We start from the raw sequence: 18,111 nt of genomic DNA, 5'->3' as shown, positions 1-18,111 counted from the left end.
CCCTTCCCCTCCCCCATTTCTGAAGAAGGGTCTAGGCCCGAAATGTCTGCCTTCCTGCTCCTCTGATGCTGCTTGGCCTGATGTGTTCATCCAGCTCTACACCTAGATTATTTTTTAAATTTTTGGTCTCTGGAAGTGCTGGCAAACTTCAGATTGAAAAGCTGCTATCCTGTAGCAATAATGCTACCGAGAGAGAATACAGGGCGAAAATCTAGTAATGTTGAAGGGTCACCTATATTCTAAGTCCTCATATCAAGTTGCCTCATTCAGCCTCATTTTTCAACATTGCAGGCATAATGGGGCCAACACATGCACTTGGCACTGACATTTCCAGTATAATGTGTTTCATGTCAGTGCATCCTGAGCTGTGCTTGACCCAATGGCACCATTTTGGCCTGCTGCTTCTGCTCCCTGACATTCTGGCACACCACCTCTCTCTTGCTGCAATCTTCTAACTTCCTACCCCTCTTGCTACTTCCACCCCTCAATCCTCCCACTTCTGACATCCCACTCCAACCCTGCCATTCGCAGCACCTCCCACTCGCTTGTTTGTGTACTCCCTGTTGCCCCTTCATTCCCAAGCCCTCACTCACTTCGATGATTTGTGAGAGAGCAGTTGACAATGGGAGAGACAGCCAACAGAAGAAGTGGAAAGCAGCAGCAAAGAAGAATGAGTTAGCACATTTCTTTCATGTTTTTAAAATTATATCAATAGCTTTTCTTTTCTGAACATGGGAATCTAGAAGAGTACAGTACTTCAGTCTTCATGGATATAATGTTCTATTTTCCTGATGAAAAAGGCCCTATAATATGTAACTACAACAGCTTTTACTGTATTGATGTTATGGGAAAATCTGACTGCGTGAGAGTTGTTGCATGTTTCAAGAACATAACTATGATGTTCGGTGATGAATTACTATACTCATCAAGAGCAGGATAGTGTTTGGCTTGGAGGCAATAATGTTGTCAGCTACCATAGCTTTTGAGTGTCTAGCATCTTCATCTGTTTCTTTAACATGGGAATTGAATCAAATAGGTTGTAGACAGAAATCTATGATGTTGGGGATGTCAGTAGGAACCATAAATGGTTCTTCCTTTCAGCACTTCTTCCTATAAAATGAATGCAGATGTTTCAGCTTTGTCTTTTGCACTGATTTTCTCCACTGTCCTGTCATTACTGATGGGGTTATTTGTGAAGCCATCTCTTCCTATGAGTTGTTTGATTGTCCACCTCTATTGGCACTGAGTGTGCCTTCAGAGCTTAGATCTTATTCATTGTCTATGGAATTGTTTAATCCTGCACATTGTATGTCAGTTGTGCTGTTTGGCATGCAGGCAGTCATAGCTTCAAGTTGACATCTCATTTTTAGGTAAGCCTGGTTCTGCTGATGGCATGCTCACCTGCACTGTTTTTTTGATTGGTATGATAGATTGTCATGATGGATATACTGGACTATGAGGTTACGGTTATGGTTGAATACATTTCTACTGCTGCTAGTGGCACACAGTGTAGAAGTCTCCATTTGAGTTGCTAGATATGTTCGCAGTCTGTCCCATTTAACACAGTGGTATTGACAGAGAATGCAATGGATTGTATCCTCAATGTGAAGTTGGGAGTTTGTCTCCAAAAGGACTGTGCAGTGGTCACTCCTACCATTTAGATGATGGTTACATCAGTGATAGGTAGATTGATGAGGATGACAGGGTGGGCAAAAGGTCTGCCTCTGTGCACTGACACTAAATGGAAGTTTCAAATAAAGAATAAAACAGCCCTCATCTCCCCACTCCTACACACTTCCTGTGTCATATACATGCAAACTTATGCCACCTTATGGTGGCATGGTGGCACAGTGTTTAGCACTGCTGCCTCACAGCACCAGGGACCCAGGTTCGATTCCAGCCTCAGGTGTCTGTCTGTGTGGAGTTTGCACATTCTCCCCGTGTCCGTGTGGGTTTCCTCAGCGTGCTCTGGTTTCCTCCCACAGTCCAAAGATGTGCAGATTGATTGGCCATGCTAAATTGCCCGTGGTGTTCAGGAATGTGTAGATTAGGTGGGTTATAGGGGGATGGGTCTGGATGGGATGCACTGAGGTTCAGTGTGGACTTGTTGGGCTGAAGGGCCTGTTTCCACACTGTAGGGATTCTTATGTTCCCCACCCACCCACATAATCATTCATGCCTTCCATGCTGACCTATCTCCTTGTACCTATCCCCATGGACACTCATGCACTCTGTGCCTACGTATTGCCTTCAACCCATCCCAAAGCACTTTATAACTCCTTTGCCCTTCTACCTAGCCTTGGACATTTTTAATCCCTATGCCACTCTACCCACTCCCTTTATAGCTCCCAGTGCTATCTTTGCCCTTGTGCCTCTGATGTGTCCACTATATGCAATAAGTTTTCATTAAATAAAGATCTGTGTAAATTGCAGACATACTAGAAAGGATACTCATTCATAAAATCCCAATCACTACAAATGTATTCCTTTAATTACATAATGCCTTGTAAAAGCAAACATTTCATTCAAGTGCACAATCCTTTAAAGCAACAATAATTGGAATTAATTTTATTCTTCCACTTCCTGGAGTCCACAACTACTTGGAGTTGTCAAACTGCGATAATGGATGATTGTGAAATCAGTCTTGCAGAGCAATCCAATAATGGAAATCCTCAAGCTTTATGCCAAGAGATGGAGTGAAATAGCAAGCAATCACTCTGTTAACACTCCAGATATTATGTCCAAATACTTAAAGAACAGAAATTCTAAATGCTTTGAAAGCTTGACAGCTCCCTTTGACGATTGTTTTTGACAGTTGTGCCAGAAGAGGCTCTCCATCCTGGTGAAAACCAGGCCCTTTCTTAGTTAAAAAGGTTGTAGGGGAGGGAGATGCTGTTGATCTAACCTTGGTTTCTTTCAGCAGTTTATCCTGTTATTATGTATGCTGCAATAACCACAATGAAAGTTGGATCTAAAGTCTGGTAGACAGACACCAATCATTCAAACTTTGTCTTGTCTGAGATTGAATTGTTGGAACTGATCTCAGTCAGGTGAGTATGTAAATTTGGAGAAACTCCGCAGGTCTGGCAGGGTCTATGGGGAGAGAAGCAGAGCTGACATTTTGAATCCAGTATGACTCTTCTTCAGAACTGAACCGCTGTGTTTCTCCAGCATTCTCTGTGTATGTTTCATATTTCCAGCATCTGCAGTATTTAGTCTTTATTTGCATATTTAGTATTTAATCATACTCCCAGCTTCACTCCTGTAGATAGCGAATAGCGCTGAGGAGTCAGTAGTTGAACCACTCATCACAGAGTATCTGGTATCTTCCCTACTATTGTATTCTTGGTATTGATATAATTGTTCCGGTTCAGATTTCTTATCCATTTCACCTTTAGGATGTCAATGAAGCAGACTTGGTGAATGTAGGGCAACTGACGGTTGGAGGGTGGTGGCCAGGGTTCCTTTTTTTTAAGGTGGCCATTTCCCCAGGGTAATATACAATGACCCAATGTCTAAATGTTTTCCAGGTCAAAAATCACATGACATCAGGTTATAGTCCAACAGGTTTATTTGAAAAAGCAAGCTTTCACAGCTCAGCTCCTTCTTTAGGCAAAGTGTGAAAGGGAGGGCAGAAGACACAGAATTTATAAGCAGAAAGGTAGCAACCCTAAAACTGGCTGCCTCTTGTTGAATCTTTAATCAGTTAGGAAGGAGACTAGTGATTAAAATGCAAACTCCAGATTCCTCTCAGTCATTGTCCCTAGATAATTAAAGATTTTATCAATGTATACAAAGCAGTGACATCTCAGGTCAGACAATGCATTTTAGGTGTGAGGTCTTGCTTAGAATCTGGCTATGTTTTAAACTGGAGTCAGGTTTTACTGTTTGAGCAAAACAGAATGTATCTGCAACTACACAAACATCTTGGATGAAATAATGCGTGTGCCTGTGTGTGCGTGTGTGTGTGTGTGAGAGAGAGAGAAAGAGACTGTGTGTGTGTGCTTGAGACAGTGTGACTGTGAAGGTGTGTGTGTGTGAGAGAGAAGGTCTCTAAGTGTGTGAATGTGTGTGTACGTGTGCGTGTGTGTGGGAGTATATAGTGTGGTGGGGTCACCTGTAGTGTGACGTGAACCCAGGATCATGATTGAGGCCATCCGCATGAGTATGGAACTTGGCTATCAGCCTCTGCTCAGCGATTTTGCATTGTTGTGTATCTCGAAGTCCACTTCCGAGATGTCCTTGACCCCCGAAGTGTTCCCCCACTGGGAGGGAACACCCCTGCCCTGTTTTCCGTATTATGGTGTATTCAGGCAGGAGCTATTTGATGATCACAAATTGTGAATAAATTGAACGGTTTGGAATTATCAGTGAACAACTGCACTCTAATCTCATGTCAAAGGAGAAACATTTGATCAAGCAGCTGAAGGTGGTTTGGCCAAGGACACTGCCCTGAGAGCTCTTGCAGCGTTGTGATGACTGGTCTCTGACAAACACAACCATTCTCTTTTGTGTTTTTTTACTGTCTTTAGCCTGGGGTGGCGGGGGGAGTGCGTATGAGGCACAGCAAGCTGTGTTTACAACGCTTTCAAAAATTTCAATGGGGTAAAACTGCTATTGTGTGCACAACTGCACCTTCCCTTTAATATAGAAAAAAAATCAAACTTCACTCTATACAAGGTCTGAAGAATAACCAAAACAGTCTGCTTGAATCTTGTTTACTTCATACAATTTCTTGCTTTTGATTTAGTTGGCTTATAAAATGGAAGAGGTCAGTCATTTCAGGAAAAAAACACAAGTAGAGCTGAATCAGTAAAGGTTAATATTTGCACAGATTTTATTCTGAACTTGTTTAGCCTTTTTTAATTTGAATACTAAGGTGCCAGTTTCTTCTTTTTAATAAAGAAAAAGATATTTATGTTTGGGGTGCACAATGATACCTGGAGATGAATCATCCAAATGTAAATGAGAGTATTTTGTTTCACAGTTGGGAGAATCCATCACAGAAATAGCCAGCAACATGATGCTAGTGGATGAACACATACTGTGGATGGCCCAAAATGAAGAGAAGGCTTGTACTCGAATTGTGCAGTGTGTGGAATTCATTGCAAGTCTTGTGTTAACCAGCAATGCACAGGATATTTCAAAGGTAATCTTTCCAATGATGTACTTTTCAATTAATCAGAAATTTTAAATAGATTCTCTACATTTTCAAAAAATATGTTTCTATAAACTCAATAGTGCTTCACTTAGTGGCTGTTGTGTTCATTATTAAACATGTATTGTGCTACAAATGATTTAATGGACTATTGTCTGTAGGGGAAATATATTTGGCGAATCTTGATTTAAAACATTTTTTTTGTTTTCAATAGAATCTAATATTGTGGTTGGAATTTTTCTAACCCCCAGTTAGTGGGCAATAAGGTGCAATGGAGCTGGTAAATTTATTTGTTTGTGGAATGAGGATGTCGCAGGCTAGACCGGCATTTGTTGCCCATCCCTAACTATCTTAAGAGAAAGTGATGGTGAGTTGTCACCTTATACAGCTTCAGTCTGTGGTAGTACATCAGCAACACTGTTAGGCAACATTCCCCCTCTCGCAGCCACTGGGAAGATCTGTGTATCTCAATCAGCGTGACTTCCACAGACCTCTGAATTCTGCGCAGCGGCAGAAAAAATAAGACACGGAACATTGCTGTGAGGAAGGGAGTTCCGGGATTTTGACCCACTCAGTGATAGAATGGTGATACAGTCCCAAGTCAAAATGTTATGTGGCTTGGAGAGGAAACTTGAGGGGAACTACCTGAGAACAGCCTTCTGGGGAAACTGGAAGCATGCAGGTAATATAAATAATTAAGGGCCATGTCATAAGAAACTTGAAGGGTATGTTGCTGGAGTTTGACAGCAGTGGGAATGTGGCTTGTCTATGTCTTTGCAGATTTGGGAGCCACTGGGTTTTCATGCTTCGTGGCCCAGTAAGAGGGTTGGTGTGAGTACCACTGGCAAAGTCCTGACCCCACCTCTGGAGGGGAGCACCCCCTCAATCACAGGAGCCTGACTGCTTGCTCTCAGCAAAAACAAAATGCTAACTTCCCCACAGGGAAGGCTGAAAAGTGAGGTACCCTTTCGTTCTCCTTTCAGCCGTAGCCTGTGCTGTGGGCCAGAGGAGTGGAGAGAGAGCATACCATCTTTAATCGGGTAACTTGGCAATGTGACCCTGCTTTCTGACAGTTACAGTCACCAGACTCTAATCTGGACCCAAAAGCAAGAGTAGCCCTTCCTGAGAAAATCCCATCCACTTTCTTGACTGTGTCCAATTATTGATTGGATGAGGCAATTGTACTCACATAAGGTGTGGTTTTGCATTGTTCTTGACATTTTGTTCCCAGTAGTTCCTACATGTTACTGTATTTGTGGACTTTTGCCTAGTGATGGAGATTTGGGCCAAATAAGTGTTCAAGGTGAGGCAAGGCACTTGACTGGACAGTGTCCGGCCCAGTAGATTGTGGATGTGAGCAGTGGGTTTTTATTGTGTTTTTCATTATCCATTGGTTTTTCTCAGAGTAATTCAGGAGCTCAAATCTGAGGATGGAATGTCAGAAAGTGAGCCACACCTCCTCAGCTCTTATGTCAAGTTGCTTTGTTCGTGTTTTAGTTCAAAATTATTAGTTTGCACTGTATAGGCAGTCTGCGCCATCTCTCAATGCGAAACAATTCACTTCTTTGTGAAGGTGATTCCATTATAAAAGTACAACTTTGGACAAATTAAAATACAAACCTCATGATGAATGTCACATTGCAGCATCTAATTCTTGGGAAGGAAATGCTTGGGACCATCTATGAATTTTTTTCAACTTAAATTGTTTTGGCTGTTGTGTCTTAGATTAATCTCATGGATGAGATCCAGCTCTGTAGGTTTGAGAGTGTGTATTCTTGTTGTGTAATGTAGGTGAATTTTCTTTAAAGCACTTGGGAAATGAACAGCAAACCTTCTCTTGTAATTGCATTTCAGTACTATGTATATCTTTTGTCTTCTCTCTGGGGACTCTCATCAACTCTCATTTTACCTTTAGAATTTCAAACAAATATATTTTCCAAGTGATGAACAAACACACACAATAGTCATGTCATAATCCAGAAATACCTCCAACTTTATGTCATTAACCTTCCATACAATTGTCCATATAATCCAAATATTACAAAGGCTGACCTTCTAAGCCCTAAGCTAATTCTTTGTAAATAGCTTTTCTTAGGATATATAAAAGTGATGAACTGTGGTGTTTTCTGACTGGGTGATGGGGTTACTGAGGGAAATACAATGCATGCAATCTGCTGGAATGTCTCATGACTGTAACAGAACCTGCACAATTTCCTTTCTGTGGTAATCAATGGAAGGAGAATTGACCTGATTCTGTAATGGGTTTGCCTTCTGACCCTTACAGCGTTTGTCGCTGCAGTCTGTCTAGCCAATGCATAATCAACAGAGGTGAAGGATGCAAGTCTGTCCCTCAGTGCTTCTCGTTTATTGTTGGGAATAATAAGCAATCAGGCCTTTACTAACTGGTTTTACTTATGGTTATTTCACTAGAGATTTCACATTGCCTTTCTGATTGAAGAAGGATCAGGCTTTCAAATGTCTAAGAATCTTACACCTGGAAATTTTTGGATTATGTTTGATTCCTTAAGTGTAAAAAAGAAATAAAGCCATCATTTAAGGCAAAATAATCAGAGAGCATTATTTATGCTTGAATTATTTCTTACTCGAATCTATATTTTGACAAACTAGCTATTTAACTCCATTATAGTTTTTTGACGAAGTGTCAGTTTTCACTGAGGTTTTTTCTCCACAGGGCCTCGTGACCTTTCTCATTGCATCTTGTCAAGCTTGCTTTGTTGATTACCTACTGTGCCCCTATGGTGCTCTTCTCACCTCATTCTAGCCCTTTTCTAGCACAGCACTTCTAATCACTGGCCACAGTACCTTCCCTCTCTCTAGCGTCTTGCTGGTGTCAGTGGGATGACCATGGCTCAGGTGGAGAAGCAGGTTGGTCCACCATAAGGGACCCACGAGACCTCCTGAGAAAGACAGACAGTTCCGAGACCACAGAGGAAGCATTGCCAAGACTTCCTCTTGCACCCACCCTCTTCCTGTGCCGCCCCCCCTGCTCAAGTGCTGACACCTGAGTGGGAATGTCAGCTGAAGAACGTGTGGGAGTATGAGCTGGTGAGCATCTCCCTGCAACAGTTCTGCAGCTGACCAAAGGGGAATCACCCCAAATCACTGGCACTTGGAGTAATGTCTCACTTGTAATGTCTGCCTAATCCATGTGCCCTGAAGTTTTGGTGCTTGCTTTCCTTTTGGGCCACATTAGTCTATGCTTTGAGGCCTCTTGCCCCAGGCGGTGGAATTAATTTCTTAAATATTTTCTTCTTCCAAAATTCAGATGTTGCTATTGCAGAGTCAGGGACCCCTCACCTCAATATCAGTGTCTTACTCCAAGTGCAGGGCAGGACCTACTCCAGATTCCATCTCTTTCTGTTATTTGCATGTAAAGGACGGACAGGAGATTCCTATGTTACATCTCAAGCAAGATACCCCAAGAAATGGAGGCCACGTATTGAATCACGATTTGTGTTGATTTCCTGGATTTTCTGCATGCGATTATGGCAGAAGTATGATAGAAATTATACAGCCGTTAAGTATTATGGGTTGACTTAAAGAGGCAGACACAATACCTGGGCTGTCAACCATGGGCACATTTAGCGAATATCAAATATTTAATTATATTGAAAAATTATGCATTGATAAAGTGATAATGTTGGAAGTTGAATGGTTACTGTTGTATATGGTCTGATAGGGTTAATACTGAGGAGTTCCATAACCATCATCTGTTATGAACATGGACTGATACGGAGAACATCATAGGTCTTGAAACAGTAAGATCTAAATTCCAGGTTCTCCTCATAATTTTAGTAGCAATGCCTATCATACTGATATCACCTGTAACCTAGTTGCTGGTGTGCATTACTTCTTATTTGATACAAGAGCCTCTTCTAGTTAGACCAGTAAGTGGTTTTGCTTTACCACACTAGACCAATTTTTTTTTTCCGTAGATCCCTACACTTAAAGGGGAAACAAACCTACCATTTGATAGTGTGCACAATCAGTATAGCTACGCGAACAATTTGTATTTTGCCTGTTCGTCTACATTTAATTGTAACAATGAAATAGATTGTTATCTACTTAGGAGATTTTGTTGAACAAAAATCAGTCGCGTGGTCACCCTTACATTTTGGCTTTCTCTTTGTTTAATTTTGAAATACTGCCAATTCTTGCTGAGAAATAATCAGAAAGATTTGACCTTGAAAGATGTATATATCTCACAATGGTCTACCTAATGTCCTATCAGCTAAAATAAGCATCAAATGTTGAACATTGCCCGGCAGCAGGATCGACCTTGTGAATAGGATCACTGTATGATTATAGCACAAAAGGAGGACTTTCAGCCTGCTGTGTCTGTGCTGGGTCTTGGAAGGAACAATTTAGCTAATGTCTCAAACCTGTCTTTCCCCTGTAGTCCTACACATCTTGCCTTTCAGATAATAATCTAGTTTTCTTTTGAATCTAGTGGTTTAGCCTACCTCCATCACAGTCTCAGGCAGAGACCTCCAGCTGCATGGAAAAGGCTATTCCCCATGTGACCATTGTTTGTTTTGCTAGTTACCTTTAATCTGTGCCCCGTGGTTTTTGATCCTTCAACCAGTTGTTACAGTTCATTGGGCTAGGATGCATAAAATCAAGCCTCACTTTCCTGGAGGCATCATAAAAGGTAAAGATTTTTTCCCCCAATTTACTTGACTTTCAGATAAAAGTTGAAAGAAAGGAAAAGCTGGGTTTTGGTACTGAACAAAAAAAAATACAATTTATGGCAAGTAATTAGACTCTAGCTACAAGTAAATAGTTACAAACGGTATAGCACTACTAATTAAAATGCTACTGTGTCCTCTTACATCACACACACACACACACACACACACTCACTCTCTCTCTCTCTCTCTGTCTCTCTCTCTCAAGGGTCAAATAAGTTACGGACAGAGGAGAAAAACTGGAAAGTTATTTCAGTAGTCTTTGTTCCCAGGTACTGCTATTGAAATGCATCTTATAGCATATATCTGCTGGCCAGAACTTTGCTTCAGTTGTCTTTCTCCAGTTTCTCTGACAGGTTTTTGCAACACACAAGGTGACTGGTCCATGTATAGGAAGTCTCTGCCGAATCAGTTTGAAGTCACAGCTTGCAACAATTGTTGCAGGAAAGATAAATTGGTTTTCTTTAGGTGTACAGCAAATTTGACTGCAGAAAACAGAGTTACTGCTCCTGCGATGGGGAATAGGGAAGATGTTCACTCCTATTAAAGACGTTTGCTACTATAACAGGGCACTTGGATAAGTTCAAGGTAATCAGGCAGAGCCAATATCGTTTTTTTTTTCAAAAGGAAAATCAGTTTTAACAAATGTATTTGAATTCTTTGAAGAAGTGGCTTGTGCAATTAGGTAAAGGGGAACCAGTAGTTGTATTGTATATAGATTTCCAGGTGGCATTTGATCAGGTTCCACATCAAAGGTTATAATGGAAAATAGAAGCTGGTGGTGTAGGGGATAACACACTGGCATGGATAGAAGATCAGCTTGTGAGACGAAAGTAGAAAATTGGAATAAGTGCATTTTTTTAAACTGGCAGGATAACAAGTGGTATGCCACAGGGGTCGGTGCTGGGGCCTCAACTCCTTCCAAGTTAATTAAATAATTTGGATGAAAGGATCAAAGATATAATAAATAAATTTGCTGATGACTTCAAGATAGATAGGTAAGTGAGTTGTGAAAAAGGCATAAGGAGCTTACAAAGGGATATAGATCAGTTAAGTGAGTGGGTGAAGATCTGGCAAATGGATAACAGTGTGGGAAAGTGTAAAATTATCCATTTTGACAGAAAGATGATGAAAAGTAGTATAATCTAATTGATGAGAGATTGCAGAGCTCTGAGACGCAGAGAGATTGGGTGCCCTTGTGCACAAATCACACAAGGTTATTATGCAGGTATAGCAAGTAATCAGGAGAGCAATAGAATGTTATAGTAATTGCAAAAGGAATTGAATATGAGAATAGAGAGATTCTGCTTCAGTTATACAAGGCATTGGTAAGACCATGTCTGGAGTACTGTGTGCAGTATTGGTCACCATACATATGAAAGGATGTTAATGCCTTGAGAGCAGTTCAGTGAAGGTTGACTTGACTAATACCTGGAATGAGCAGATTGCCTTATGAGGAAAGGCTAGACAGGCTGGGCCTGTGTCCTCTGGAATTTAGAAGAGTCAGAGCTGACTTAATTGAAACATATAAGATCCTGAGGGGACTTGAACGATTGGATATTGAAAGCATATTTCCTCCTGTGGGAGAATCTAGAATTAGGCATTGTGGTTTAAAAACAAGGGGGTGCCCATTTAAAAGAGATGAGGAAGCATTTTCTTTTCCCCTGAGGTTTGAGAGACCTTGGAACTCTCTTCCTCAAAAGACAGTGGATGCAGGATCTTTAAATATTTTTAAGGCAGAGGTAACCAGTGGTGTATACAGGTTTAACATAGCTTCTTTGCTTTTGCACTTTCTGCCAATAATTGTAAAATCCAGGTTGTCAATGCTTTATTAACCATGATCTCAACTTGTCTTGCTGCTTTCAATGATGTACACCCATGTTACTATATACTTAGGTCCTTCCCCGTTAGAATTGCACCCTGAAGTTTGTGTTGGCTGTTTGCTTCTTTCTTATTTACGTTTATCACTTGACCTCTCCCTGCATTAATTTTCGTCTGACACTTGTTGCCCGTGCCACTCACCTATCTAATATTATCCTTAATTCATAATACTTCCTAGATTGGTGTCATCTGCCAGTTTTGAAATTGTGACCTGTACATCAGGTCTAAGTCATTGATATAGCTATCAGGAAAACCGGTGGCCCTAACACCAATCACTGGGAAACTCCGCAATAAATTTTCCTCCAGTCAGGATAAAGCAGAAATCACCACCACACTCTGTTGCCTATTACTGAGCCAATTTTAGATCCATGTTGCTACTACCTCTTTTATTCCATGGGCTCCCAACTTTGCTCATGTTCGCATGTGGCACTTTATCAAATGCCTTTTGGAAGTCTATTTACACCATCAATGGCATTGCCCTCACCAATACAATCTGTTATCTCATCAAAAAACTCAAACATATCAGGTTAAACATGATTTGCACTTAAAACTGCATGTTTTTTTTCTTAATTAAATCCAATTCACGCAAGTAGTTACTAATTTTGGCCAGAATTATCATTTCTGAAAACTTGCTCATGACCAACATTAAACTGACTGACTTTATCCTGTTTTTTGTCAAAGGTGTAACATTTGCAGTTCTCCAGTCCTGAGGCAGCATCCTGAATCTGACCAGAGCTGCCTCAGTTTTCATTCTCACTTCCCTCCCTGAGTGTTCTTTGGTACACCACATCCTGTCTTTGTGTGTATTCAACTGTAAGTATAGTCCATTATCCAATGCCATGTCCTTATCAGTTTTAGACCCTTGAAGCATCTGAATTACCTCCTATTCCATTATATCCTATACAGCACCTTCTTGCTAAATACTGATGCAAAGTATTCATTGAATATCTCAGCTATGCCTGCCACCTCCATGTATAAATCCCTGTTACCACTGTTCTACCATTTATATGCTTGTAGAAGACTCTGGATTCCCTTGAAATTCAGCTTCCAGTCACTTCTTAATAGTCCTTTTGGTTCTTTTATTTCCTTTTTTGAGATCATCTTGGGGAGGACAGCGAGCCCAGCAGAGGAGAGATAGAGCCCAGCATGGCAGGGAGGGAGAACCCAGCAGCGGGGGAAGAGCGAGGCCCTGTAGGCCCAGCAGTGAAAGATGTCACCTAAGGATTAATGACTTCGTCATTGATTGTTCCGGTGGCGGCAGATGGGCATCACAGCAACATTGACCGCAGCAATAGTCTTCAATGTTGATGGACCTGGTGTGGGCAGTGGCGAAGGTGAATTGGCCCGGTAGCTAAAGATGCCACCTGAGAATTGGCAACTTACTCATCGGCTGTGCCCGGTGCTGGTGGTGGTGAAACAATAGTGGAAGGGCGCCCCAGCAACATTGACTGCAGTAATAGTCTCCGACATTGGTGTGGCCAGCATAGGCAATGGCAATGATGAATCAGCCCAGTGGCGAAAGACAGTGCCTGAGGATCAGTGACTTCAATGTCAGTTGGGTGTGGCAAGGTGGTGGTAGTGGTCCTGAGCCAGATCAGAACTCATACATAGGTGGACTTCTTTTTAAACTATGTTTTTCATTTTCTCTTATTCTCAAACTATCAAAATGGCGCCAGATTATGGCGACAACTGAAAGCTTTTCTCTGTATTTTATTGTATTTCCTTGTAAAGTATCCATGACAATAAATCATTCATTTATTCATAAATTCATCACTATCGCTTAAATCTTCCTCAACGAACAAACATTTGATCCACTCAGCCTACCTCATTCCAAAAAGGCAGGTCCAGCAATTCCCCCTTTCTTATTGGACTGGAAACATTCAGCCCTTAAAATATGTTTCAGAGATAGTAGAACTGCAGATGCTGGAGAATCTGAGGTAACAAAGTGTAGAGCTGGATGAACACAGCAGGCCAAGCAGCATCAGAGGAGCAGGAAAGCTGACGTTTCGGGCCTACACCCTTCTTCAGAAATTCTTTAGAATTAAAATTAAATTTTACTGTCACATGTACCCAAGTACAGCAATACAGGAGTACAGTGACAAGTTTACAATGTCGCTATTAATGGTACCATCTAAGGTACCTAGGTACAAAATCTTAGGTAAAGAGTAGAAAAATAAAGAAATAAGTTAAAAGTTCAACATTATAGTTCTTGTCAATATAATGTGGTACATAGAAAGTAAAGTTAAAAGTTCAAAATTACAGCCCTTCTTGAGCCATGGGACTGCAGTCACTCCACACTGGCATTCCCCACGAGGGCTCGATCTTCCTCCAGCGTTGAGTTGAGTTTCTCGATCCCTTAGCCTCCGCACTGCCATCTCGCCACTGACTGCCACCCGGTCTCTCTCCTGTGCAGGGCTTGATTTCTCGATCCCTGTACCGCTGCACTACCACACCAACCGCCATCTGGGCTCACCAGCCGCCTCGCCACAGGTCACCGGAGTCTTCATATGGTGCCACTCGGGCCCCTAGTTACTTCCACGAAGCCACCAACTGCCAGAGCTCTGCCAAGAGACACCAACCATCTGGTGGACAACTGGCAAAGTCTCGCTGTAGACCCTCAGCCACTGCTATTGCCGTCAGTGCTTCCATGACCGAGCTCCCTCCAGAATGTAAGTGGAGGGAAGACTAAAAAAAACTTTTAGGAAACGAGAAAGGAAGAAATAAAAGCGATCAGAGAAAACAAGCTCCGGCTCAGGAGCCCTACTCTCCCACCATCTTGGATTTGGAGTCTGCAATCCAAACACACAGCTGTAGCTATGTTAATAAGTGATTTGGTCCATAAAATTTGATTATTTATTTAAGCTCATACTGTAATATAATAATGAACATGGATTTTCTGTGCGACATCAGAAAATCATATAATTGTAAGCATTTGCTACCAGCTGCTGAAAGGATTCATGTAGTGTGTGTAAAGCAGTTTTACAACATACATTTGAATCCTTCAGGCAAGAAAATGTTAAAATTGTATTTCAGATCTGTGGGAGGTTATGAAAGATATTCTTGCCTAAATAGTTTTAATTATTAAAATGTTCACAGGAATATACACTTAAAATTGTGCTTTCTCAGTTGAACAAATGCAAGATGTAACCTGTAACCTCTTGTGTTCTCACTAAAAGGGGAGCAGTTTGCATTCTGCAGGTAATAATTCTATTAAATATTTCAGTTTTCCTAACCATGTTTCATTTTTATTCATGCACATCAGCCTGTGCCTACCTTTTTTCTGTCAAAGCAGATTTGGTATTAGAATGCACTTTGCATATAAATGCCGTTTGATTATGCAAACTACAAAAATGCTAACTTGAATTTTATTGATTGAAGTCCAGGTTCTGTAAGAAGACTCTACTGCTCAGTCATTTGTACAATAATTATTACTCTGTTTTGTGTAACTTATATTCAGATGTGTGTCTTTGCCCTTTCTTAATTTGTCTGGGTGAACCTTTCCTGTCTTGTGTCCATTAAAGCTGAAATGAATAAGGTTTAACACAGACTGTAAATAAAATAAAGCAGTGTTTCGACAACAATGTCCCGCGATGCTGAACAATTTCAGTTCATCTCGGATGACTGCCAATCAGCAATTAATGATACTGGATTGGCTCATTGAGAATTCATGGTTTTCCCTGAGATTGAAAAATAATATGAAAAGAAAGCAAAAGATGTCAGTTAAAAAGGCAAAATGACAACAATGAAAAGTTGCCACATCAAGTATCCTATATCTTGGGTTACTTGCCATTTTACCGCTAGCTCCATTGATTTTTTTTCTCCTATGTTCTCGCCAGGTTTCCATGAATATAGCACTGGAGGCCTTCATGATCAAACCAGCTAGTTTCACAGGCATGACATGCACTGCCTTCCAGAAAATGGGTCTGCATCCAGGGAGATCATTGATCCATGACGTGGCTAGACTGGATTGGGAGGCCAACTATCGTCGAGATCAACATCTGAATTTCAAATGCAATACAGGCAATCTAGCCAGTTCTCTTGTAAATTTCCCAGTTAAGGTAAGGATGTTTGTGGTGGGCAAGTGAAGGCAGGCATTTTGATGCACCTAACTCTCAAAATGCCAGGCTGGTTATTTTCTTGATTAACCTCACAGTCCTGAAAGAACCTTCCTAACCCAAGGCATTAACTGCAACTAAGAACATTTGGATTATAGTAAGTTTGTAAAATTATAATGTGATATGTATAACTTGTTACAGTACTTGTATGAATTATATTCATGAATATGAAGACAAGCTTCAGCATTCAAACGGTGAGAAAACGATGTGTCTTTTGTTCTGTCAGGTATGAAAATCATCTAATTTTCCACATTAGTACATTGCAGTATAATGAAAAGCAGTTTAATTTAAAGTGGATAAAGTAACATTTCTGTATGACATGATTATTTTGCATAATACTGATTAAGGTAATTAATATTCACGGTTTTGAAAGGAAAAAGAAATACATTTGTTTCTAAAATCATCTAGAAACATCTAGCAACTTATTGTACAATGATTTATGGTGAAATGTGGTTTCTATATAAGTAAGTAAGCAACTGGATAAACAAAATACTTGTGGTGTTTCAAGGAAAACAGCTTGATGAGTTCAGTGCTTTTTGGTCAAATCCAGTTAAGGATACTCTTACAAATATAGCATGCGATCAAGATCAATCAATTCGTAATGTAAAGGAGGCAAATTAGGCATGATGAGTTATCACGGGACTAGTCTATCTCTTTCCAGGTCTTCAAACAGTTGCCAATTGTTACTCCAAATCATAGAACAATATGGCACATTTGATTCATTATACTTCTGGCAGTGCTGCCTCTTTTCTAGAATACTGAAAATTCTCTCTACTTAAATATCCAATTCCCTTTTGAAAGTTGTTGTTGAACCTACATCCACCATCCATCATGTATTTCAGATTACAACAACCTACTTTGTTTAAAAAAGAATTTCTTCATGTCACTCTAGGGTTCGTCTGCCAACCACCTTAAATCAATGCCCTCAGTTGCTCCTTACGAACTGTATCAAAACTGTACATGATTTCAAACACCTTTATTAGATCTCTTCTGAGCCTTCTTTGTTCTCTGCAGAAAAACCCAAGCGTCTCAAGTAAGCCCATATAATTTCTGTTCTTCACCTGTAGTACTATTCTGTAAGTTCTCCTCCAAACCAGTCACCATCCTGATTTAGGAATATATTGCCATTCCTCAGTGTCACTGGATCAAAATCTGGGAAACTCTCCCTCAGGGCATTGTGGATCTACCTGCACCAAATGGACTGTAATGCTTCAAGAGGGTAACTCATGACCACCTTCTCAAGGGCATCTAGGGAGGGACGATAAATGCTGCACAGCCACATGAGTGATTTTGAACAAAAACAAAGTTGCCGGAAAAGCTCAGCAGGTCTGGCAGCATCTGTGAAGGGAAAAAACAGAGTTAATGTTTCGGGTCCGGTGACCCTTCCTCAGAACTGATGGTGGCTGTGAAAACGTCAGTTTATATGCAGAAAATAGGGAGGTGGGTGGGGTAGGGAATAAACGATAGGATAGAGCCCAAAGAGAGAGAAAGACAATTGAACAGACAAAGGAATTGCTAACAACCAGGCTGGGAGGGTGAATAGTTGTTAATGGAGACTGTTAGTGACTAACAACAGCGGGTGTGTAATGGCAGGCTATGTGGTAACAAGACCTGGTGTGTGGGGTGGGGGGCTGGGACATGGGAGAGTTTAGGCCCTAAAATTATCGAACTCAATATTGAGTCCGGAGGGCTGTAGGGTCCCCAAGCGGAAAATGAGGTGTTGTTTCTCCAGCTTGCATTGGGCTTCGCTGGAATACTGCAGCAAGCCAGAGACAGAGGTGTTGGCCAGGGAGCAAGGTGGTGCATTGAAGTGGCAGGCAACAGGTAGTTCAAGGTCTTTTTTGCGAGCCGAACATAGATGTTCTGCAATGCGGTCGCCAAGTCTACATTTCGTTTCCCCAATGTAGAGGAGGCCACACTGTGAGCAGCAAATGCAGTAGACCAGATTCAATGAAGTGTTGCTACACCTGGAAGGTGTGTTTGGGCCCATGAGTGATCTTATTTTGTTTTAATTCCATTAAATCTTTTCTGCAGCCTCCCAAGGGCCTTGACATCTTTCCGAATGTGTAATCCAAATACGTAACTGGAAATGAACATCTTACTCCAGCTGAGGTCTAAGCTGTGTTTTAGATAGAACTAACACATCTTCCATTTTGAGATAACAAGGTGTAAAGCTGGATGAACACAGCAGGCCAAGCAGCATCAGAGGAGCAGGAAAGCTGACATTTCGGGTCTGGACCCTTCTTCA

The 18,111-nt window shown here is 41.1% G+C and overlaps 1 protein-coding gene across 1 annotated transcript in view; it reads left to right on the top strand.

Annotated features, from left to right (window-relative positions):
- LOC109937939 (adhesion G protein-coupled receptor A1) overlaps window positions 1-18,111 on the top strand; it is a 458,189-nt gene that overhangs the window by 279,656 nt on the left and 160,422 nt on the right. The window contains exons 11-12 of the mRNA XM_048609008.1: window positions 4,988-5,149; window positions 15,585-15,806. Of these exons, the coding sequence (XP_048464965.1) occupies window positions 4,988-5,149; window positions 15,585-15,806 (384 nt within the window). The remainder of the gene's footprint in view (window positions 1-4,987; window positions 5,150-15,584; window positions 15,807-18,111) is intronic.

This window comes from Rhincodon typus, chromosome 20, assembly GCF_021869965.1.
Source record: "Rhincodon typus isolate 14 chromosome 20, sRhiTyp1.1, whole genome shotgun sequence".
NCBI classification, from domain to species: Eukaryota; Metazoa; Chordata; class Chondrichthyes; order Orectolobiformes; family Rhincodontidae; genus Rhincodon; species Rhincodon typus.
Note: the sequence above shows the minus strand (reverse complement) of the source record. Positions and strands in the feature narration are given on the sequence as shown.